This window comes from Pseudophryne corroboree, chromosome 3, assembly GCF_028390025.1.
Source record: "Pseudophryne corroboree isolate aPseCor3 chromosome 3, aPseCor3.hap2, whole genome shotgun sequence".
Lineage (NCBI taxonomy): Eukaryota > Metazoa > Chordata > Amphibia > Anura > Myobatrachidae > Pseudophryne > Pseudophryne corroboree.
In genome coordinates, this window is record NC_086446.1 from 53,379,536 (window position 1) to 53,403,350 (window position 23,815).

Sequence of the window (23,815 nt, forward strand, 5' to 3'; positions counted from 1 at the left end):
TTACAGCTGTGACCATCTGATGCACGGGCATCACAGAGGTAAAGGGAGTAAGCTGATCGAGCGCTCCCTGGCTGAAAAATCCTTGTGGGTTCAATTTGTTTAAAAGACACAAATAGTAGTCTCCACTCTGTAAAGCCCCCGCTAATAGCTATTACAGGAGGTAGGAGGACATTTACAGTGCTCTGCAAGGAATACCTTTATTCTTAGGACCAAGCATTAAGGAATATCATTCTCCACTTTGTAAAGCCTCGTTAACTGCTACTACGGGAGGTAGGAGGACATTTAATAGCGATTTGCTAGGAACACCTTTAGTTTTTCGACCCAGCAATAAGGGACTGTTCTCTGTTAACCTGAATGGATGACTAATTACAGAAGTGAGCAGGACTGCATGCCCTATTCCTACTAGTAATACTAATCGACTAACAATTGATTTTTAAATCTAATGATCCATGTGTGATTACTGTGAAAAAGTTTTTGAAACTTGATATTTTATGTTTACATATGGCCATATATGTTGTTTGTGATATTAAATTGATTTGACTTCCTATAATAAGATGCAGAGTTATGTTATACAAAAACGATGCTAAACTATAACAGAAATTTTCCCTGAATTAATTCTCTCCCCCCCAAATTACTACCAAGAGTGGTAATAGAAGGGCAATCCAGGACACGGCCGAGAGGCGTGATTTACATAGGGAGTCATCTGCGTTCCACACACTGATCATACGCAGCAGGCTATCGATATGCAGGCAGAGGATGCTCCTCAGCAGATTCAAATTGCATTTTACACACAACTGGAGTGCACTGGGAACATCTTACACCTGCTTCTCAGCAACAAGGTGCATCCATCAAGTGCAAAGCCACACAGATACTAGGCATGACTGACTTGTGTCACACCCAGAAAACCGCTCCAAGAGAGTGGATCGGTGGATGTCTTGGGCCAATTAACTATCAAAGTGGTAGGAGGTCTCCATACACTGATTGTGAATCTCTGGAACAATCCACCAGTCAGGACACAGGAAGTTGTGAAATGTCCTTCAACTTATTTGACCATCCACTTCTCCCTTCCCTTCACTCACTTGGTCTCTGTGATATGGTCCTCTCTTGGTTTTCCTCCTATCTCTCATGAGGGAACATGAGGATGCAGAGAGGGAGATGAATATGAGGATGCAGAGAGGGGGAAGAATATGAGAGTGCTGAGAGGTACAGTAAAACAACATGAGGGTATCGAGAGGTAGAAGAACAGGAGGATGCAGAGAGGCAGAAGAACATGAGGGTGCTGAGAGGGAGAAGAATATGAAGGTGCTGAGGAGGAGAACACAAGGACGCTGAGAGGGAGAAAATTAGGATTTTGACACCTACCGGTAAATCCTTTTCTCGTAGTCCGTAGAGGATGCTGGGGTCCACATTAGTACCATGGGGTATAGACGGGTCCACCAGGAGCCATTGGCACTTTAAGAGTTTGAGAGTGTGGGCTGGCTCCTCCCTCTGTGCCGCTCCTACCAGACAGTCTAGAAACTGTGCCCGAGGAGACGACATACTTCCAGAGAAGAATTATACAAAGATAGTGGCGAGATTCATACCAGCTCACACATACAAGGCACGTCAAGCCAACTAAGCTTAAACACTCAGCAACAGCTGAAACATTACTTACCAAGTAACAATGCAGTACTCAACTAGTTGAAGTGATACTGAACCAAATAACATTTGCAGGAAAACGAAGTGCTGGGCGGGGGCGCCCAGCATCCTCTACGGACTACGAGAAAAGGATTTACCGGTAGGTACCAAAATCCTATTTTGTCTTACGTCCTAGAGGATGCTGGGGTCCACATTAGTACCATGGGGGATGTACCAAAGCTCCCAGAACGGGAGGGAGAGCGCGGAGGCTCCTGCAGAACTGATTGACTGAACTTCAGATCATCAGAGGTCAAAGTATCGACCTTGTAAAACTTTGCAAACGTGTTCGACCCAGACCAAGTTGCAGCTCGGCAAAGTTGCAATGCCGACACACCCCGGGCAGCCGCCCACGTAGACCCCACCGTACGAGTAGAGTGGGCCTTTACAGATTTTGGACACGGCAGTCCTGCCATAGAATAAGCATGCTGCATAGTGAACCTGATCCAGTGAGAGATCGTCTGCTTAGAAGCAGGACACCCAATTTTCTTGGGATCATATAGAACAAACAGAGAGTCCGACTTTCTGTGAAGAGACGTTATCTTCACATATATCTTCAGAGCCCTTACGACATCCAAGGACTTTGAAGTAATTGAAGAGTCAGTAGCCACTGGCACCACAATAGGTTGGTTGATATGAAATAACGACACAACCTTCGGAAGAAACTGCTGACATGTCCAGAGCTCAGCTCTATCTTCGTGGAAGATCAAGTAAGGGCTTTAACAGGATAAAGCCCCCAGCTCGGACACACGTCTAGCAGATGCTAAGGCCAACAAAGTGACCGCCTTCCATGTAAGAAATTTGACCTCTACCTCCTGTAGAGGCTCAAACCAACCCGACTGGAGGAACTGCAACACCACGTTAAGGTCCCAAGACACTGTAGGTGGTACAAAGTGAGGTTGGATATGCAGAACTCCCTTCAAAAAAATCTGAACCTCAGGGAGGGCAGCCAATTGTTTCTGAAAGAAAATAGATCGGGCCGAAATCTGGACCTTCACAGATCCTAACCTCAGGCCCAAATCCATACCTGCTTGCAGGAAGAGGAGGAAACATCCGAGTTGAAACTCCACCATAGGAAACTTCTTGAATTCACACCAAGAGACATATTTCTTCCAAATACGATGGTAATGTTTAGACGTTACCCCTTTCCTAGCCTGTATCAGGGTAGGAATGACCTTCTTCGGAATGCCCTTCCGAGCAAGTATCAGGCGCTCAACTTCCATGCCGTCAAAAGTAGCCGCGGTAAGTCTTGATAGGCGAACGGAACCTGCTGCAGCAGGTCCTCCCGAAGCGGAAGAGGCCTCGGATCTTCTCGCAGTAGATTCAGAAGGTCCGCGTACCAAGCCCTTCTTGGACAGTCTGGGGCAATGAGGATCGCTTGAACCCTTGTTCTCCTTATGAGCTTTAGGATTCTTGGGATGAGTGGGAGTGGTGGAAACACGTACACTGACTGGAACACCCATGGAGACACCAGGGCATTCACTGCCTGTGGGTCCCTCGACCTGGAACAATAATGCCGAAGCTTCTTGTTGAGATGAGAGGCCATCATGTCTATTTGGGGTAGTCCCCAAAGATCTGTTATTTCCTTGAAGACCCTCGGATGGAGGCCCCACTCTCCCAGATGGAGATCGTGTCTGCTGAGGAAGTCTGCTTCCCAGTTGTCTACTCCCGGAATGAAGATGGCTGCCAGTGCTAACGCATGTCTTTCTGTCCAGAGGAGTATTCTAGTCACCTCTGACATTGCCGCTCTGCTCTTCGTTCCGCCTTGTCGGTTTATGTAAGCCACTGTTGTTACGTTGTCCAACTGCACTTGAATCGCCCGATTTCCCAGAAGAGGGGCCATCTGAAGAAGACCGTTGTAGACGGCTCTTAGTTCCAGGATGTTGATGGGCAGGCCGGCTTCCAGGCTTGACCACTGTCCTTGGAAGGTTACTCCTTGAGTGACTGCTCCCCATCCCCGGAGGCTCGCATCCGTGGTTAGAAGGACCCAGTCCTGAATCCCGAACCTGCGGCCCTCCAGTAGGTGAGGCAATTGGAGCCACCAGAGGAGTGAAATCCTTGCCCTTGGCGACAGACGAATTCTCTGGTGCATGTGGAGGTGAGATCCCGACCACTTTTCCAGGAGATCCAGTTGGAAGGTCAGAGCGTGGAACCTCCCGTGCTGGAGAGCCTCGTAAGAAACCACCATCTTTTCCAACAGGCGAATGCACTGATGAACCAACACCCAGGGCGGCTTCAGGACATCCCGGACCATAGCTTGTATCACCAACGCCTTTTCCTGCGGAAGAAACACCCGCTGCACTTCCGTATCCAGGATCATTCCCAGAAATGACAACCTCTGGGTTGGTTCCAAATGTGACTTTGGAAAGTTCAGAATCCAACCGTGACTCTGGAGCAGTCATGTTGTGAGAACAATGGACTGCAGTAGCTTCTCCTTGGACGATGCCTTTATCAACAGATCGTCCAGATATGGAATGATGTTCACACCTTGCTTGCGGAGGAGAATCATAATTTCCGCCGTCACCTTGGTAAACACCCTCGGTGCTGTGGAGAGGCCGAATGGCAGGGCCTGGAAATGACAGTCCAGCAATGGGAAGCGGAGATAAGCCTGATGCAGCAGCCAGATCGGGATGTGGAGGTACACATCCTTGATATCCAGTGATACCAGGAATTCTTCCTCTTCCAGACCTGATATCACCGCACTGAGAGACTCCATCATGAACTTGAACTCCTTTAGAAAAGGGTTCAATTATTTCAGGTTCAGAATGGGCCTGACAGAACCATCCATTTTTGGTACCACGAAAAGGTTCGAATAGTAACCTTTGGTCAGCATGTGAGGTGGCACTGGCACAATGACCTGTGCCTCCACCAGCTTCTGGACAGCGTCTTGTAATACTGTGCTGTCCTCCAACAGAGTTGGTAAGCCTGACTTGAAAAAGCGATGAGGAGGGAGACTTTGAAATTCCAGCCTGTATCCCTGAGACACAATATCTATTACCCAGGGATCCAGGCCGGATGATACCCAGACAAGACTGAAGTGTCTGAGTCTCGCACCCACTGGCCCCACCACCTGGGTGTGCAGTCCACCGTCATGCAGAGGACTTTTGCATACCCGAAGTAGGCTTTTGTTCCTGGGAACCTACAGCGGCAGGTTTCTTGGACTTAACCCGACCTCCCCTAAAGAAGGTATTGGATGTTCTGGCCTTTCTGGGCTTGTTAGGCCGAAAGGACTGCGGTGCAGATGAAGAGAAAGATTTCTTCGGAGCAGGTGCTGCTGAGGGAAGAAACGGAGACTTACCTGCTGTAGCGGTGGATATCCACGCATCAAGAGCTTCCCCAAAGAGAGCCTGACCTGTATACAGTAGGGACTCCACACTCCTTCCGGATTCTGCGTCTGTCAACCACTGGCGCAGCTAGCCCCCGACAAGGTAAAACAGACATGGAAGAAATTCCCGCAGCCATGGAACCCAGGTCTTTCATGGATTCTACCATAAAACCTGCAGAATTATGTATGTTGCATAAATACAAATCAATGTCATCCCTATCCATAAATATCCAAATCCTCAAGTAAGGTAGCCGGCCACTTTACTATTGCCTTTGCAATCCATGCAGTAGCAATAGTGGGACGTAATATTGCCCCTGAAGCAGTATACATTGATTTAAGCGTGTTATCAATTTTCCTATCAGCCAGCTCCTTTAAGGCGGTAGATTCTGGAACAGGTAAAACCACCTTCTTTGAGAGTCTGGACACAGAGGCGTCAACAATCGGCAGGTTTTCACATTTTTTCCTATCCTCCTCATGGAAAGGAAATACCACCTGGACACTTTTAGGGACCTGGAATTTTTTCTCAGGGTTTTCCCATGCTTTTTCAAATATAGCATTCAATTCCTTTGACGCAGGGAAGGTTAGCAAGGCTTTTTTATTTTCAGTGAAAAAAGCCTCCTCAACCTGCTCAGGAGTGGTATCATTAACATTTAACACATCCCTGATAGCCTCTATGAACAATTGCACCCCCTTTCCAAGAGATGCGGACCCCCGTAACACATCCCCATCACCATCTGTAGTGTCAGAATCGGTATCCGTGTCGTCTTGTGTGACATACACAAGCGCACATTTGTGGGGGTATATAGCGGGGCGTCCTGAGGTACCCGAAACAGGCTATACTGCCATAGAGCTCTGTAATACCTTGGTTGCAGATTCATTACTTGCAACCTTGTCAGAAACCTGAGAAATCCAAGATTTGATAGAGGAAAACCACTCTGGTTCCCTTGCTGGTATCTGTGCTAAACCAGTGCTATCCTGATTACATGGAATGGGATAATCCTGGGAGGATAAATCCTCTGCAGCATATGACCCAGTGTCCCTGGACATAGTTAAAAGAGACCACCAAACACTCCACACACACACAGGTGGGGGCAGACAGAGTTTCCCCCCCAAGAAAGGCAAGAGAGAGACAGATCGGAGCCAACCCACACACAGCGCTTTCAGCAAAGGGAGACCCCTTGTCAGCGCAGACTGTGACCCTTAATAGGAGAGACAGTCATTTTACAGCCTCCCCTCCCTTCTACAACCCCCTGGTACCGTGTACTGACAGCTGAAGCTGTTGTTAAGGGACCTGTTCTTCCATCCAGCACTGTGCAGGCAGGAAAATGGCGCTGTAACGCTCTGAGGAGAAGCTCCACACCCTTAATGGCGTCGTCTTCCCGCTCTTCATAGATCATACTGGCCTGAGGAGAAACTTGCTGGTTGAGATCCGCGGACCCCGACAGACTTGCTGACCAGTGTGGGGGTAAGCGCTGGACCAGGGCGCCCCTCACAGCGCCGCACTATGTGCCTCTGAACCTTCCCAGGAGTGCAGTTAGTACTGCGCTCCCTCCCCGTTGCCGCCATCTTCACACCGGCCCCCCGCTTGCTAGGGGGGGTCGATGTCTCACTCACCACTCTTCAGCTTCTGTAAGGGGTTGGCGGCATGCTGCTGGGGCGAGCGGTCCCCTGTGGCTGGGATGGATCCGACCACTCTGGAGCTCAGTGTCCAGTCAGCGGAGACAGTGGCTCAGACCCCGCAGGGCGGACACTGCCCCCCCCCCCCCCCCCCTTAATCCCTCGCTGCAGGCAGGCTGTTGCCAACAGTCTCCTGTAAAAAAATAAACTCTAAAATTAACTTTTACTAGAAAAGCTCAGGAGAGCTCCCCTAGCTGTGACCGGCTCCTCCGGGCACATTTTCTAAACTGAGTCTGGTAGGAGGGGCATAGAGGGAGGAGCCAGCCCACAATCTAAAACTCTTAAAGTGCCAATGGCTCCTGGTGGACCAGTCTATACCCCATGGTACTGATGTGGACCCCAGCATTCTCTAGGATGTAAGAGAAAGCATAAATGCACTGAGAGGGAGAACAGCATAAGGGTGCTGAGAGAGAAGAGAACAGGAGGATGTAGAAAAGAAGAACATGAGGGAGCTGAGAAGGAGAAGAATATGAGGGCACTAAGAGTGAGAACATGAGGGCACTAAGAGGGAGGAGACCATGAGGGTTCAAAGAGCGAGGAGAAAATGAGGTTGCTGAGAGAGAAGATGAGGGTGCTGGGAGGGAGAAAAACATGACGGGGTAAAAAATACCCCAGACTATCCTGGGAAACTTTTTGGTTCAAGCTTTGGAGCCACGTGCAGGGAGAACCTGGTTACTCTGCACATTAACACCTGTGGCTCCAATACATCATCCTTGGTAGGATTTTGACTTTTCTCCAGCCTATGTCATAATGAAAGAGTGCCATCTCCATTATTGTCTACAACTTATCTTGTTTGTTCTTAATTTTCTTATAATTAAATCTGCATTTCTCCATTTTATATCTTATTGGTTGAGTGGATAAGCGCCAATCACGTGATACTACCTCCACAATCACTGTACAGATCTGTCCCACCCGCAGAGCAACATGGTATTGTCAAGGTAAAGAAGTTTGTTTTGTTTTTTTATGGTTTCTAACTCTGCATAAGAATCCCCACATGGATTAAATAAGATGACCAAAAAAATATATCAAATTATATATTTATTATTATAATAGTGTACTGACCACAAGCATGTATGTACTGTACTTTTAGTTCAGTACTGTACTTTAATTTCATCTACTTACAAAGAAAAAGATGTAGAAAATAAAATAAAAAACCGAACCTAAAAGATTACACTAGTCACTGTGCAGACTGAAATACACAATATACAGTATGAGGTAATATAAACCACAGACCAAAAGTGTAGTTTTTCATGGACAGAAAGAGTGGCAACTCATTCTCGCCCACAAAATGGCTGCCCCTGGCGTGTTAAACTAACGATTAGAAGAACCATCATGGAGTCACAGGAATAGTACAAGGTTGAATCAATGCAGAGTGTTGTAAAATATACGGTGTTGACTTCAACTGTGGAGATGCTCATTGAACGTGTGGTCATTCATGTTTTAAATAAAGTTAGAATTTCTACATCAGGTCCAAAGAGAGGAGGGGGGGGAGAGAGAGAAAGAAAGAGAAAGAGAGACACACACACACACACACACACACACACACACACACAGACACAGACTGACTATCTAGGGGGTCGAAGCTGTGACTGATTTTCGGAGATAAGGAATCCTTTTATCAGGAACATTTCTATCAGAGAAAACCTGATAGAAATGTAGACTATTACCGGAGGTAATTTTCCAGTGGAACACAATGCACCCGCACAGAGCATTTCACTATACACAAAACACGCCCAATTATTGGCCGAACACATATATAAACGTACATCCATTTCCGCTTTTATTAATCGACTGTAAATATGCGAGCCAAGACGGAAAAAAGAAAAACTATACACCAAAATAGTACCTGCTATCCTAACACAAATCCGATTTCTACTTTAAATCCACCATTCACAAAATAAATAAATTAAATCCCCATTTATATTTTAAACCATGAGGTAGTTAGCCAGCAAGACTTGAGTAAAACAAAAACCTATTTTTTTTCAGGATATTTTTATTATTTGTTTTTTGGATTGATGTATGTATTAATATGTTTTCCTGTATTAAGTGCACTTGAAAGGAGAAAAGCCATCAGATTACAATAGGCAATAAGACTTGACCATTGCCGTAACAGCAATTACATGGTAAACCAGGAAGGCCTTGCTAAATACTCTCCACCCTTTTCATTTCATAATTTTGCCTATGAAAACAAAATCTTAAGGTTGACGTGCCAACACAACACAAGGTGCATTAGTGTACCTCGACTACACCCACATTGTCAATTGAGCAACATTTTTGCACCCCTGCCCAATATTCTATTTAGCAACAACATGGGGCTACAGTTATTAAGCTGTGGCTTTGCACGCTGCCTGCTAAGTAGGCAGTTTTGACACACGAAATGTAAAACACCAATAATAGTAAATGCAAAACCCAGGTCTGTTTCGCGGTCAAACCCGGAGAGAATCGTTGTCTTGTAAAATCTGTGGTTAGTAAATCTAGCCCATGGTCTTCTTATTACTGTGGAAAGTGACATGCAGTAAGTTCTGCACACAATCTGTTAAACTTACATTGATGACAAACATTCCACCTCGTTATGGGTGGTAATTTAATTATGACATGTTAATATGTTTAACTGGAGCTTTTACTCGTTCACCATAAGTCATTGATGTATATATATTGGCGCATACATTTTGTAAATGTATTTATGCATCATTTTATCATTTTCATTTATGAATGGCTTTAAGTGTTGTTGCAACCCTGTTTTATGCCGATCAGCTCATGGAAATTGCTTGTGGCGTGTGTTTTTTTCTGATGGGCAATAAGATTTGATTTCCATGAAAAACCTTTTCCACATTCACAACATACAAACCGTTTCACACCTGTGTGAATGGTCTGATGTATAACAAGATAATATTTTCGGGTAAAACATTTCCCACACTCCGAACAAGGAAATGGTTTCTCACCCGTGTGAGTTCTCTGATGTCTACTACGTTCTGTCTTCTGTCTAAAACATCTCCCACACTCAGAACATGGAAAAGGTTTCTCCTTTGTGTGAGTTGTCTTGTGTGAATTAAGACTTGATCTATCTTGAAAACATTTTCCACACTCAGAACATGAAAAAGGTTTCTCCCCTGTGTGAGTTCTCTGATGTTTAACAAGACCTTTTGCATCTGCAAAACATTTCCCACACTCCAGATATGGAAACGGTTTCTCTCCCGTGTGAGTTTTCTGATGTCTAACAAAAGCAGATAAATCTGTGAAACATTTCTCACACTCAGAGCATGTAAACGGCTTCACACCAGTGTGAATTCTCTGATGTCTAACAAAACCTGATGCATCTGTGAAACATTTCCCACATTCAGAGCATGCAAACGGCTTCACACCAGTGTGAATTCTCTGATGTACAGTAAGTGATGATTTACTTGAAAAATATTTCCCACACTCAGAGCATGCAAATGGCTTCTCACCCGTGTGTATTCTCTGATGCTTAACAAGACCTGCTTTTCGAGAAAAACATTTCCCACACTCTGAACATGGAAACGGCTTCTCCCCCGTGTGAGTTCTGAGATGTTTGGTAAGTGTCGATTTGTTAGTAAACAATCTGCCACACTCAGAACATGTTTTCTCTTCTCTGCGACGCAGGTGTTTAGTAACACTGTGACGACTCAGGTGTCTAGTAACACTTGATTTTCGTGCAAAACATTTTCCGCACTCTGAACATGCAAATGGTTTCTCCCCTGTGTGAGTTCTGTGATGCCTGATAAGTTTTGATTTGTTTTTAAAACATTTCCCACATTCAGTACATGAAAATGGTTTAACATCTTTGTGTTGCTCCGATGGTAAATTAACTGTGATTTCTTTGTGAAACATTTCCCACACTCAGAGCATGTAAACAGCTTAACATTTGTGTGTATTCTCTGATGCATAACAACACCTGCTTTCTGAGTAAAACATTTCCCACACTCAGAACACCGAAACGGCTTCTCATTTGTGTGAGTCCTGTGATGTTTAACCAGATCTGTTTTCCACGTAAAACATTTCCCACACTCAGAGCATATAAAAGGTTTCTCATCTGTGTGATTTACCTGAAAGTCAAAGTCTGAATGATGTATAACACATTTACCACAATCAGAAAAGGGAAAGCTTGCATCACATGTATAACCTGTACTAAGTTTAACAATATCTGATTTATCAGAATACTCCTTCTGATTTGAGGAATCAGATGACAGATCTGCCCTGTGATGTACCGGTTGTAAACTTAAGTTAATGGGGTTTCCTGCTGGAGACTCTTGTTTGCACTTGTTATCTTCTACTTGAAAAGCTGGCGAAAAAGTGAGATGTCCCTCTGAGGTAGTCCTGCTTTTGTGTCCATTTGCTGGAATAAAAATATATAATGGAACTTTAGATCTTGTTTGTGGAGCAGATTACCATACTCTAAAAGAGGGGTATTTAGAATATACAAACCGCCAGCTGCTATGGAACTACACATCCCAGCAAAACTGTGGCATTGCATGTTGGGATGTGTAGTTCCACAGCAGCTGGAGGGCAGCCATTTTGAATAACCCTGAGCTAAACTGTTATACATGTTCATATGAATTTCAATTTGCACAAACATGTGAGCTTCGGAAGCAGAGTAGATATGGGCTAAACTGTCGACACTGGCAGCATGTTGCGTCGACACTGAGGTGCTTCAAGTGGACACATGGATAGTAAACCAACAGTGAAGCATCCTCTCTGCTGTATATAGTCAACCTCAAGTAACATAACAAGAGACAAGATTCTAATCTGGGCTGAAGTGTCAGTGTGGACAAGGATTGAGGAAGGAGAACATAATACAGTGGTAGAGGACAGTTGGGCACAGAGAGACAGAACAGAGGGAGACAGGAACACCGATAAGACACCCCAGAGAAAAGCATACGGGCAGAGCGGGAGAATGGAGCAGGGCACAGATGGAAAAAGAAAAAAGGTCAGGATATAGCATTAAAATACATACAGCAACTGTACATAGCATTCAACGATACAGATGTCAGGGGAGTATTATGCACGGGTGGGAGTATAGGTATAGTTGTGTGTGATGTGAAGGTGGACATTGCAGTTCACGTGAGGTTTTTGTATGTGAGATCTAAGAAGGAGGGGAAAGGCATTGCATTTTGCTTCATTATTGAAAATATAAATACACAGTAGAGGATCAAATAGGATTTTAATTACCTACCGGTAAATCCTTTTCTCGTAGTCCGTAGAGGATACTGGCGTCCTTATTAGTACCATGGGGTATAGACGGGTCCACTAGGAGCCATGGGCACTTCTACCAGACTCAGTCTAGAAACTGTGCCCGAGGAGACGGACATACTTCGAGAGAAGGATTTAACTGAACAGTGGTGAGATTCGAACCAGCACACACAGACAAGAGGAAAGCTAAGCTAACCCAACTTGAATAGGAACAGCAACTGCTGAACCAATGACAATACTTAACCAAGTAACAGTGAAGAGACGAAGCACCGGGCAGGCATCCAGTATCTTCTACGGACTACGAGATAAAGATTTACCGGTAGGTAATTAAAATTCTATTTTCTGTTACGTCCTAGAGGATACTGGGGTCCACAATAGTACCATGGGGATGTACCAAAGCTCCCAAAAAAGGTGGGAGAGTGCCGAGGTTTCTGCAGAATTGATTGACCAAACTGAAGGCTAAAGTATCGAACATGTAGACTTGCAAACATGTTCAAACCCGATGAAGTAGCTGCTCGGCAGAGATGCAAAGCCAAGACACCCTGGCCAGTCACCCAGGAAGAACCCACCGACCTAGTAGAGTGGGCATGAACTATAGGAACCGGCAATCCTGCCGATGAATAAGCCTGCTGGATAGTAAGCCTGATCCAGCGAGCAATAGACTGCTTTGAAGCAGGACACCCAATTTTCTTGGGATCATAGAGAACAAACAGCGAGTCAGATTTTCTGTGACGAGCCGTCCTCTTCACGTAGATCCTCAAAGCCCTCACCACATCCAGGGATTTAGAGGTAGCAAAGGTGTCCATAAACACCGGAACCACAATAGGTTGGTTGATATGAAACGCAGACACCATCTTAGGATGAAATTGCTGACAAGTTCTGAGTTCAGCTCTATCTTCATGAAAAATCTGACACACGACTTGCGGAAGCCAAGGCCAACAGTGTAACAGTATTCCACGTAAGAAACTTAACGTCAACCTCCTGTAAAGGTTCAAACCAGTCCGATTGCAGAAAACGTAACGCCACGTTAAGATGGTGGGTGGGTGGCACAAAGGGCGGTTGGATGCGCAGAACACCCTTCAAGAACGTCTGAACCTCAGGAAGGGAAGCCAATTGTTTCTGGACGGATATAGATAAGGCCGAAATCTGGACTTTCAAGGAGCCCAAACGTAGGCCCACATCCACACCTGACTGCAGAAAAAGGAGAAAACGTCCCAGTTGAAATTCCAGTGTAGGAAATTTCCTGTTTTCACACCACGACATATTTTTTCCAAATACGGTGGTAATGTTTAGACATTACCCCTTTCCTAACTTGAATCAGGGTCGGAATAACCTTGTTCGGAATGCCTTTCCAGGCTAGAATCTAACGCTCAACCTCCATGCCATCAAACATAGCCACGGTAAGCCTTTGATAGACGAACGGCCCCTGATGCAGAATAGCCTCTCGAAGAGGAAGAGGCCACAGAGATCCTTCTTGGCCAGTCTGGAGCAATGAGAATTGCTTGAACCATTTACCTTTTTATTCTCTTGGGAATCCTTGGGATCAACGGAAGAGGTGGAAACACGTACACCATCTGGTAGACCCATGAGTCGCCAGAGCGTCCACCGCCACTGCTTGTGGGTCTCTCGACCTGGAACAATACCACTTGAGCTTCTCGTTGAGACGAGAGGCCATCTTGTCGATTTGAGGAATTCTCCACTGACGTGTCAAGGACTCGAACACCTGTGGGTGAAGGCCCCACTCTCCTGGATGGAGGTCGTGTCTGCTGAGGAAGTCTGCTTCCCAGTTGTCTACTCCCGGAATGAAGACTGCCACCAACGCCAATGCGTGTCTTTCCGCCCAGAGGAGAATTCTTGTGACCTCTGACATGGCTGCTCTGCTCTTCGTTCCACCTTGTCTGTTTATGTAAGACACCGCCGTCACATTGTCTGACTGGACCTGAATGGCTCGACCTTGAAGAAGATGAGACGCCAGTAGAAGGGCGTTGTAAATTGCCCTTAGTTCCAGAATGTTAATCAGCAGGATGGCTTCCTGACTTGACCACTTTCGTTGATACTGTTCCCCTTAGGTGACTGCTCCCCAACCTCTGAGGCTTGCGTCGGTGGTTAGTAGAATCCAATTTTGAATCCCGAACCTGCGGCCTTCGGTCAGGTGAGACATCTGAAGCCACCACAGAAGGGAGATCCTGGCTCTTGGCGACAGACGTATCCTCTGGTGCATGTGAAGATGCGACCTGGACCACTTGTGTAACCGATCCAGCTGGAAGTTGCGTGAAACCTTCCGTACTGTAGTGCCTCGTAAGAGGCCACCATCTTTCCTAGGAGGCGAATGCAAAGATGCACTGAAATCCGGGACGGTCGTAGGACGTCCCGCACCATGGACTGGATCACCAATGCCTTTTCCATTGGAAGGAACACCCTCTGTGCCTCCATATCCAGAATCATTCCCAAAAACGGAAGTCTCCGTGTTGGTTCCAGGTGAGATTTTGGCAAGTTCAGAATCCACCGGTGATACTGGAGTAAACGAGTCGACAGGGCAATGCTGTGCAACAGGTTCTCCCTGCACGGCGCCTTGATTAGCAGGTCGTCCAGGTACGGTAATATGTTCACTCCCTGCATGCGGAGGAGAAACATCATTTCTCCCATTACCTTGGTGAATACTCTCGGTGCCGTGGAGAGGCCAAATGGTAGGGCCTGGAACTGGTAGTGACAGTCCTGTAATGCAAACCTTAGATAAGCCTGATGAGGCGGCCAAATCGGAACATGAAGGTACGCATCCTTGTTGTCCAGAGACACTAGGAATTCCCCTTCCTCCAAACCTGAGATCACCGCTCTCAGAGACTCCATCTTGAATTTGAATACCCGGAAATACAGGTTCAGTGACTTGAGGTTTAAAATGGGCCTTACCGAACCGTCCAGTTTCGGCACTACATACAGGCTGGAATAATAACCCTTGTTGTGTAGGTGAAGTGGAACTGGAACAATGAACTAACGCATTTCACTGCGGGCACTGCAGCTTTATCAAAGGTGATAAAGCTGCAGTGCCCGCAGCGAAACGCATCAGGAGGCTATTTGGGTCAACATTTACCAAACCATCACTGCCTATGTGTACCCGGACCAATACTGGACTTTTACATCAGCAGAAAAATTGAGGTGATTTATAAGATCTGGAGCACCACCAACCCTCTACATACAAGGAGGACACCGCGATGCAATGAGGATCACTAACCTTGGCTGGTTTTGAGTAAATATAAGAGACACTCTCAAGGGACTACACCTCTAGCAGTCTATTGTGGTAAAGTTTATTGGCGAGACTGCGCCGTCAGTCCATCTCCCTTTTTTCTCACCCATCTGCAATCCAGTTTATTATAAACAGGAACGGATCACAATAATATAGGCAGTTGTAACTGTACCCTTTAAGTTTATTTTCATTTATCATTTTCTGAATGAGTTTTTAATGTGGTTTTAATTTCATACCTAATTAAATGTGAACATTTTTTTTTATCACTCAATCCTTCTTATCACAAGCAATAGTAGGTCTCTGGGCCACCCCAGCCGAAGTGTATAAAGATTTGAGAGTGGTCTCAATCTTGCGGTCAGCTGCGTCTTTTAAGGACGCCGCCACAGGAACCGGTAAGACCACCATAAGCGATAACCTGGATACAGATGCATCCACAATCGGTGGATTTTCCCATTTCTTCCTATCCTCTGCAGGAAAAGGAAAGGAAGAAATCAGTCTCTTAGGGGTTTGAAACTTCTTGTCAGGGTTTACCCACGTTTCTTCAAAGAGGGCATTTAATTCCTTTGAAGCGGGCAAAGTAACAGAGGATTTCTTCTTTGTATTAAAGTAAGATTCCTCCTCAGCCTTGTCAGGGATGTGTAACAGAGTTCTGACAGCTTCAATAAGGGCCTGAATACCCTGTGACAGGACAGCATCACCCCCACTCGCATCTATTTCACCCTCCTCATGATCTGATGTATCAGGATCCGTGTCACCCTGCATTATTTGGGCCAGGGTAAGTTTTTGTGGGCAAATGGCTGGAGTGTGGGGTGTAGGTAAAGGAGCTGAATCTCTATGTATCAGGTCATCCATAGACTGCCTCAAGAATTGTGTTTCCTTTTCATTATTAGACAGCTTTGTGGAAATATTTGAAATCATCCCTTTAATGGAAGCCAACCACGGGGGTTCAGCCCCACTGGACTGGGAGTGCACACTATCCTGAGTACAGGGTAGTGGGTCCCTAGGAGATGAGAGACATTCAGCTGTACAAGAAACACAGTCCCTGGACATTGTAAGGGACACCTAAACACACACCCACACCACAATGGGGAAAACCTCAGTATATATAAACAGAGTCTAAGAGAGACACAGATTAGAGCCAGCCACACACCGTCCCTGTCAGCAGTAGTAAACTAAGCTGGGTCGCAATATATGTGCACCAGTGTAGTGTTAACAACCACCACACTGCTCCCCCCCCTTAACTACGACCTCCTGGTACCACAGTGGAACGTAGGGTCTGGTCAGAGGGGCTGCGCGTCTTCAGCAGTTCTGCCTTACTCAGGGCTGAAGAGGAAATGGCGCCGGAGAGACGCTGGAACCGCTCAGTGGGAAGCCCGACCCCCTAAAATGGCACACGGCTTCCCGCACTTAATGTTTATACTGGCCCTGGGGAATTTATCACAGTACCAACTAGATGTCCAAACACTGTTAGCACTGCGTGTTGCTGCCAGTGTGGGTAAAGTGGGAGATCCAGTGCGCCCCTCACAGCGGGACCCCGCCACAGCGTGTCCATCTGAACCTCCCCCGAAGCGCAGCATGTAATGAGAGCTGCGCTCCTACCTTAGTGCCACCATACCCGCCAGCGACCCGCTAACCGGAGCGCCAGCGTTGTACTCACCACTCTTCTTTCTTCAGGCTCTGTCAGGGGGTGGCGGCGTGCTGCGGGAGGGTACGCTGCACCATGGTGTGGCTTGCAAATGGCTCCCTCAGGAGCTCAGTGTCCTGCCAGCATGAGAAACGGGACCATTAACTCTTCTGGAATTTGGGCCGTTCTCCCCACTAAGTCCCACGAAGCAGTCCGGCTGTTGCCTAAACAGCCCTGACTGAAAATAACAAAAAGAGAAAATAAATGTAGAAAACTCTTTAGGAGCTATCCAAAGCATGACCAGCTCCTCTGGGCAGATTTTCTAAACTAAGTCTGGTAGGAGGGGCATAGAGGGAGGAGCCAGCCCACACTATTAATTTCTTAAAGTGCCCATGGTACTAATGTGGACCACAGTATCCTCTAGGACGTAAGAGAAATTCAGTTATTATACACAGGAAAATTGTGGCTAATGTCATATGTGGTATTGCCAAGGGAAACATAGGAAATGTAACATGCAGTCTATTATATAGTGATTGCATCACTCTGGCAACTTCCCTTGTGCTGATGTAGGAGATACTCCGGAGAGTGGTGAGAGGAGACTGGTCAGATCTCTGGGCTGGTAACACACAGTGACATGATGTGAGAGGGAGAGCAGGAGTATAATAGGGGCTGATGGCTCCTGATGTATGAGATACACCAGAGAGTGTGGGGAGGAGACCGATCAGATCTCTGGGCTGGTAACACACAGTGACATGATGTGAGGGGAGAGCAGGAGTATAATAGGGGCTGATGGCTCCCGATGTATGAGATACACCAGAGAGTGTGGGGAGGAGACTGGTCAGATCCCTGGGCTGGTAACACACAGTGACATGATGTGAGGGGGAGAGCAGGAGTATAATAGGGGCTGATGGCTCCTGATGTATGATACACCAGAGAGTGTGGGGAGGACACTGGTCAGATCTCTGGGCTGGTAACACACAGTGACATGATGTGAGGGAGAGAGAAGGAGTATAACAGGGGCTGATGGCTCCTGACTCCACCTTTGAGCAGATACTTTGTTCTCATTAGTGAGAGAGATTGCTGTAGTGACTGAAAAAGGAGAATATGTGTCTCTGTACTTAGTAATGATTACTCACCTGTGCTGATCGCTGTAGGGATTTCCTCCTCCTTACACAGCTGATCACCCCTCACAAACGTCTCCTACTCCTCTTTTATAAACTCTATCTTAATATGAACCAGGGCTTCATCCTAAATAAACCACAAAACAATAAAATTACTTTAACAGATCATATCATGAAAAGAGAGTTTGGTATTTTGCCTTTTAAAACAAAACAAAAAAAATTGGTAAGATCCTTAATCCCACCTACCTGACCCTCCTGTGGGATATTGTGATTCTCCTCTGTATGGTCCTGGGAATACAGAGGATGGGGACATCTCTCTGGGGTATTCCTGTTACTGGCCCCATCTGTAGGAGACACACAGTGACTGAGTACATTGTATATATATGTGATTATCAGATGATGTGTATCTAGGTGGCCCCATAGCTGCTCTCTCCATTACACTACATGACAGTCTCCTCTTACCCAGTGATGTGAGGGGCCGGTGATTCTCCATCATCACGTCCTTGTACAGACCCCTGTGTTCCTCTATATACTCCCACTCCTCCATGGAGAAATAGACAGTGACATCCTCACACCTTATAGGAACCTGACAAACACAATGATACAGTCATCACCCAGACACAAGCCCCTGGTGTTACTGTATAATGTCCCATTCCCAGCAGTCACCTCTCCAGTCATCACCTAGACACATCCCACGGTGTTACTGTATAATGCCCCATTCCCAGCAGTCACCTCTCCAGTCATCAACCAGACACATCCCCTGGTGTTACTGTATAATGTCCCATTCCCAGCAGTCACCTCTCCAGTCATCACCCAGACACATCCCACGGTGTTACTGTATAATGCCCCATTCCCAGCAGTCACCTCTCCAGTCATCACCCAGACACATCCCCTGGTGTTACTGTATAATGTCCCATTCCCAGCAGTCACCTCTCCAGTCATCACCCAGACACATCCCCTGGTGTTACTGTATAATGTCCCATTCCCAGCAGTCACCTCTCCAGTCATCACCCAGACACATCCCCCGGTGTTACTGTATAATGCCCCATTCCCAGCAGTCACCTCTCCAGTCATCAACCAGACAAATCCCCCGGTGTACTGTATAATGCCCCATTCCCAGCAGTCACCTCTCAAGACACATCCCCTGGTGTTACAGTATAATGTCCAATTCCCAGCAGTTACCTCTCCGGTCACATTCCCTGGTGTTACTGTATAATGTCCCATTCCCAGCAGTCACCTCTCCGGTCACATCCCCCGGTGTTACTGTATAAATGCCCCATTCTCAGCAGGCACATACCCTGGTGTTACTGTATAATGTCCCATTCCCAGCAGACACATCCCTTGGTGTTACTGTATAATGTCCCATTCCAGCAGTAACCTCTCCAGTCACATCCCCTGGTGTTACTGTATAATGTCCCATTCCAGCAGTAACCTCTCCAGTCACATCCCCTGGTGTTACTGTATAATGTCCCATTCCAGCAGTAACCTCTCCAGTCACATCCCCCGGTGTTACTGTATAATGTCCGAGTCCCAGCAGTCACCTCTCCAGTCAGTAGCTGAATGATCTTGTTGGCGAGTGCCAGGATCTTCTGCTTGCTGGTCAGAAATTCTAACACAGGGTCAGCAGATGTTTTCTTCCATACTCTGTAAAACAGGTTTAATAAGAGTGACATCATTAAACAGAAAAAAATGCACCTATTTTTTCCCTCAAAGATTCATTGTCCAAAATATACAAGAAGGGTCGTTTGACATCCATGACCCCTGTCCTATATGAAACAGTTTCCTATAGATATGAAGGCTGTGACAGGTTTCCAGCACTTACCCTACGTCTGCTGCAGCTCATGACAATCATCTGCCATGGTCAGAGTGCTGCAAACAGCAAAAGGCAGAGGAAAGCGGCAGAAGACAACAGTATGGTATTACAGGTTGAGTATCCCATATCCAAATATTCCGAAATACGGTATATTCCGAAATACAGAATTTTTTGAGTGAGATAGTGAAACCTTTGTTTTTGATGGCTCAATGTACACAAACTTTGTTTAATACACAAAGTTATTAAAAATATTGTATTAAATGACCTTCAGGCTGTGTGTATAAGGTGTATATGAAACATAAATGAATTGTGTGAATGTAGACACACTTTGTTTAATGCACAAAGGTATAAAAAATATTGGCTAAAATGACCTTCAGGCTGTGTGTATAAGGTGTATATGTAACATAAATGCATTATGTGCTTAGATTTAGGTCCCATCACCATGATATCTCATTATGGTATGCAATTATTCCAAAATACGGAAAAATCCGATATCCAAAATATCTCTGGTCCCAAGCATTTTGGATAAGGGATACTCAACCTGTACTAGTATTTCACCTGCCTTTCGCTGGGTCAATAGCTACTGTTCTCTCTGTACTCCACCATCCCTACCACCTCCTATCTCTGTGTCACTACCTTTTATCTATCTTTCTCTTCTCATTCCTACCCTCCCAATTCTCCCTTCATTATCCCATCATTCCCCACTCTTCTTACTCCCCCCCTTCCATCTCTCTCTCTCTCGCCCCTTCATGTCAACACTCTGGAGAGGGTAGCCAGGTCAGTGCAGCAGGGGCTGTGGCGATGCATGAGGGGTCGTGGTGGGGGCGTGACCACGTCATCATAGGGGCCACAATGACGCCATTCAGTGCTAATTGCATCATCAAACCCACCCCCCCAGAACGCTGGAACTGCTGGGGATGAGGGCGTCCAGCCGGGAGACTTGCCCACTCTTTTGGGAGGCCGGGAGTGCCACACGATTTTCAGGAGTATGCAGTGTGTGAGAGTATCTGTGAGTGTAAGTATGTGTGCACATGAGTGTGTGTGACCAGCGTCATCCCCCCCCATGGAGCCGGCCGCAGGGAGAACTACATCTCCCACCAGCCCTTGGGCCTCCTAGTAGCCCCAGTGGGAAGATGGAAGAGAGACCACCAGGCTGTTGAGTGGCCTCAGGGTTATCAGTTCTGGAATCTCCAAAACCATTTTTTTTTTTTTTTAATTTTTTTTATTGTATACTGCGGGTATTGGAAGTGCTCATACTCGTGGTAATCCAAAATTGGGCACGAGGTACGCAGAGTTATTTACCTCTCTAAACTTCGCACCCAATTCAATTCCTCCCAGAGACTCAGTCGCACGCAGATATACAAGTGTCATATCAAATTAATCAACAGAGTCTCCTCGTGCGGCACCTGGCGCACCAACAGGGGCTGTATGGCACGACTGCAGCAATGATGCATAAGGATATAATTGCATGGTAGCGCTATTACATCACACCACCTCTCCATACTAGAGATGTGCGCAAAACATGATCATCAATGGGCACACGATTTTCAGGAGTATGCAGTGTGTGAGAGTATCTGTGAGTGTAAGTATGTGTGCACATGAGTGTGTGTGACCAGCGTCATTCCCCCCCCCATGGAGCCGGCCGCTGGGAGAACTACATCTCCCACCAGCCCTTGGGCCTCCTAGTAGCCCCAGTGGGAAGAGATGTGCGCAAAGTCTGGTGTTTTTGGCCGTGACAAAAAATGGTCATCAATGGGCACCCAAAACAATTGAATTGCTCTGTCAGGCACCCATTAATTATGGTGGCACCCGGAAGTGGCTGTAAGTGTGGTATGGTGGCACCCCAAAGTGGCTGTAAGTTGCAGAGCGCCCTGGCAGACGGATTTACTAGGTTTATGCTAATGCGAGTTTCGTACATCTGCAGGAGGACATGCAAGAGATCTGTCTGGAACAGGCTTTGCTTCCCCTTGCGCACATCTCAGAACCATACAGAGCTATTGACACACACCCACAACACTCCAATAAAACAGGGCAGTTCCCTGCGACTTAGAATAGGATGGGCATATGCAAGATTGTGCTGGGAGCTTTCTCATTTAGAGATGGGATTCAAACAGGGGAGAACCAGGGAGAGGACAGCAAAGAAAATGAGACAGTTTAACCAACACTGAATTCCAGCAGTCTTGGACGATCTGCATCTCCACATGGATCAAAAACTTGCAACATGCCCCAATTAGCCGACCACTGCCCTGCTGGTGTAACATTCATGTTTGAAAGGCCTGGCGGCCATGTTTCTGTAGGCTGGGAGAAGACATTTCCTGGAGGATAATCATTTAGATTCGAGAGATAGGAAGAAAACAAAAAAAAAAAGACATTCCTACGTCATTCACTCTCCATCGATATGTATTAATAATCCATTATTTATTCACAAGAATTTAAAACATATTGCACTGATTCTCTTTAAAAAGTTTATTTTTCTATATTGCGAGTCTAGTGTATGTTCATTAGTATTAAATGCCCATAAGGAAGTCTAAAATATGGTTCTATCTTATTGTAACGAAGATACCGTCAAACAATATTTTTATTATTTCCAGGCCTTAATCTGACAAAATAAAGACATTCTTAAACAATAAATCAGAGTCCGGATTAGACTAAAAAAAATAAAATAAAAAAAAGCGATATGACAACGGGTAGTAAAGAATATTAAATGAAAAGTAGTGTTAAAGCTAGCATTCTGCACCTGTCACAACATGTGCAATTCCTCTTTCCTTCCTGGGGTGTCGCTCTCTGCTCTGGTGCTTCTAGCACAATCTGGTCTGTATCTAGAAGCACCAAAGCAGAGAGTGACACCCCAGGCAAGAAAGAACTGCACGTGTGGTGACAGGTGCAGGGTGCTAGAATGAACACTATGGAAAGAGCATTGAATGGAGTGAGTAAAACTTTGGTCTGTATGACCTATGTAACATTGGGATCTGGTCATGTGACCGACAATCTGGATCACCAAACCAATGCCGGGATCCCGAGCGATCAAATGCCCGGCAGTCAGGCTGACCGCAAGTGGCTCTGTTGCGCTCGCCCACATTCTCACGACAGGAGAAAGTACCAGCGGCTAATGACATATAAACACAAAGAAGCTAAGTGCGTCAGGGTGGACACCCTGTGGAATCCAGTGTATCTCACAGAAAGAGATTTAACAAAGGTAAATTCTTACCATAAATCTCCTTTTCTGCAGCGGGGTACACTGTATTTCACAGGGAATGACATTGGGGATGTCCTAAAGCAGTTCCTCATGGGAGGGCACTGTAGCAGACACAAGAACCCGGCGTCCAAAGGAGGCATCCTGGGAGACGGAAGTATCGAAGGCACAGAACCTTATGAACGTGTTCACTGCCGCCCAAGAAGTTCCAACAGACCGAGTAGAATGGGCTTTAATGGTATCAGGAGCTGGAAGGCCAGCCTGTACATAAGCTTGTGCAATCACCATTCTAGTCCATCTGACCAAGGTCTGCTTATTAGCAGGCCAGCCACGTTTATGAAAACCAAAAAGAACAAACAGAGTCAGATTTCCGAACAGAGACTGTTCTTTTCACATAAATACGGAGAGCCCGTACCACATCCAAAGAATTCTCTTTGGAGGACAAACCTGGAGAGGTAAATGCCGGAACTACAATTTCTTAGTTAAGGTGGAAAGAAGACACCACCTTAGGTAGTGTTAGGTTCCTGGTGCTCAGAACAAGGGAGATGTTTATGAAGTGAGTCCAGAGCACCAGGACGTAACGTTGGGAAAGGGGAAAGGAAAGGGAATAGCCCCTGGCGCCCTAACTCCGTTGTCTCACCCGTGCTGTCAGAAATCCCCTGCGAGACTATGGTTGCTTGAGCCCATGGCAGCCGCGTTTGAAGGGCGGATTATGTTTGCCCAACTCCGATGCCCCCCGGTCTTAATGAGAGACAAAGGGAAATCCGAGGCAGGGTGATAACAAGGGGCCCTCTAACTGAAACAACCAAAGCCAGGGGCTACTAACTAGTCTAAAACTAAATGTATGTGCGGCTTGCCACCAAAGGAAAAGAACAACAAAGGAAATGCTGATCACACGCCGACACAATACCTTTGTGTACCGGCGGTGACAGTGTTATG

At 46.2% G+C, this 23,815-nt stretch overlaps 1 protein-coding gene across 1 annotated transcript in view; it reads right to left on the bottom strand.

Moving 5' to 3' along the window:
• Nucleotides 1–7,735: 7,735 nt before the first annotated feature.
• LOC135054716 (oocyte zinc finger protein XlCOF6.1-like) overlaps nucleotides 7,736–23,815 on the bottom strand; it is a 29,003-nt gene continuing 12,923 nt past the window's right edge. The window contains exons 2-6 of the mRNA XM_063958000.1: nucleotides 19,412–19,514; nucleotides 18,333–18,456; nucleotides 18,117–18,214; nucleotides 17,886–17,997; nucleotides 7,736–11,030 (exon numbers count right to left, since the gene is read on the bottom strand). Coding sequence (XP_063814070.1) covers nucleotides 9,395–10,525 — 1,131 coding nt within the window. The 5' untranslated portion in view covers nucleotides 10,526–11,030; nucleotides 17,886–17,997; nucleotides 18,117–18,214; nucleotides 18,333–18,456; nucleotides 19,412–19,514 and the 3' untranslated portion in view covers nucleotides 7,736–9,394. The remainder of the gene's footprint in view (nucleotides 11,031–17,885; nucleotides 17,998–18,116; nucleotides 18,215–18,332; nucleotides 18,457–19,411; nucleotides 19,515–23,815) is intronic.